Here is a 1,129-nt window from a genome sequence, read left to right as displayed (position 1 = left end):
ACATATAAATAAACATACATGTACACATACATACATACATACACATATACATATATCTATACTCACTGAAATGACCTACTTCCTGATGACGCGCTTCTTGCCCTTTAGCTCTGACTCCATCTCCATGGCCTTGACCCACAATTTGACTGACAGAGGTATCTTCTGCAGACCCTCTGAAACCACCGCCTTTGCATCCTCAGGCGGCTAAGTAGCAATATAAAGCAAACATATGTCAGTTAATAATGGGTGTGTGAATATAAGAGACGTAGATGAGACTTAAAAAAGGTAAACGTATGTCAGTTAATAATGGGTGTGTGAATATAAGACATGTAGATAAGACTCTATGATGCTCTTAGTACTCGAGTTGAACGCACTCATGGTAACTGAGTGGACTCATGATAGCATGAATGTAAGCAACACCCACATGTGCATTGTAGATACGCATGTGGGATCTACCTACATCTGATCTGTACAAGAGGTAGTGCATGACTTATCCGTTGCATGCTATCAAGGTGCGCACAGTACATAAACGTCTGACCAATACCTGGCGGGCTAGCCGTGTGCCTACGCACTACATGTCCACCACAAGGCATGTAAAACCCTGAAATCCTAAAACCATAGAGGTCAGACTCGAAAAAACAAAAAACCAAAATCCAAATAACCTAGTTCACATCTTATAACTGGTTCAGAATATTAAAAAACCTTGTTCCACCCCCCCCCCATAGAAAACCTTAGTTCCAAACCCTGACATAGTTTCGGAGGCCATGGAAAAATCCTGAACCCAAAAACCTAAAACCCAAGACTCACCATCAATCTCGAGGCTTCCAGCCACAGATCTTCACTGTGTGGGCATTGTTCGGTGCCTTCCATCACAAGTTTCCTGGCCTGTGTGAATATGCAAGACGGGTGGCAGCTAAATTTAGAACGTGTGGCTATTGATAGATTGAGCAGCTAGAGTCCAACTAATTTTAGAAAGTGTGGCTATTAATAGATCATGCAGCCAGAGTCCAGCTGAACTCAGAAGGTTTGGCTACTTATATATTAAGCAGTTAGAATCCAGCTAAATTTAGAACGCATAGCTACCAATAGATTGAGCACTTGAAGTCCAGCTAAATTTGAATGCTTAACT

General features: G+C 41.7%; 1 protein-coding gene across 1 annotated transcript; it reads right to left on the bottom strand.

Annotated features, from left to right (window-relative positions):
* Positions 1-75: 75 nt before the first annotated feature.
* On the bottom strand, positions 76-885 carry SARC_16862 (hypothetical protein; the record flags this gene model as incomplete). Its single annotated transcript, XM_014289035.1, has 2 exons — positions 76-204; positions 808-885. Coding segments are annotated over 2 exons (207 nt in total), but the record flags the coding sequence as incomplete, so codon positions are not given.
* Positions 886-1,129: the final 244 nt, after the last annotated feature.

Source organism: Sphaeroforma arctica (genome assembly GCF_001186125.1).
Source record: "Sphaeroforma arctica JP610 unplaced genomic scaffold supercont1.9089, whole genome shotgun sequence".
Taxonomy (NCBI): Eukaryota; class Ichthyosporea; order Ichthyophonida; genus Sphaeroforma; species Sphaeroforma arctica.
The sequence above is the reverse complement of the archived record's forward strand: the minus strand, read 5'-3'. Positions and strand labels throughout refer to the sequence as shown.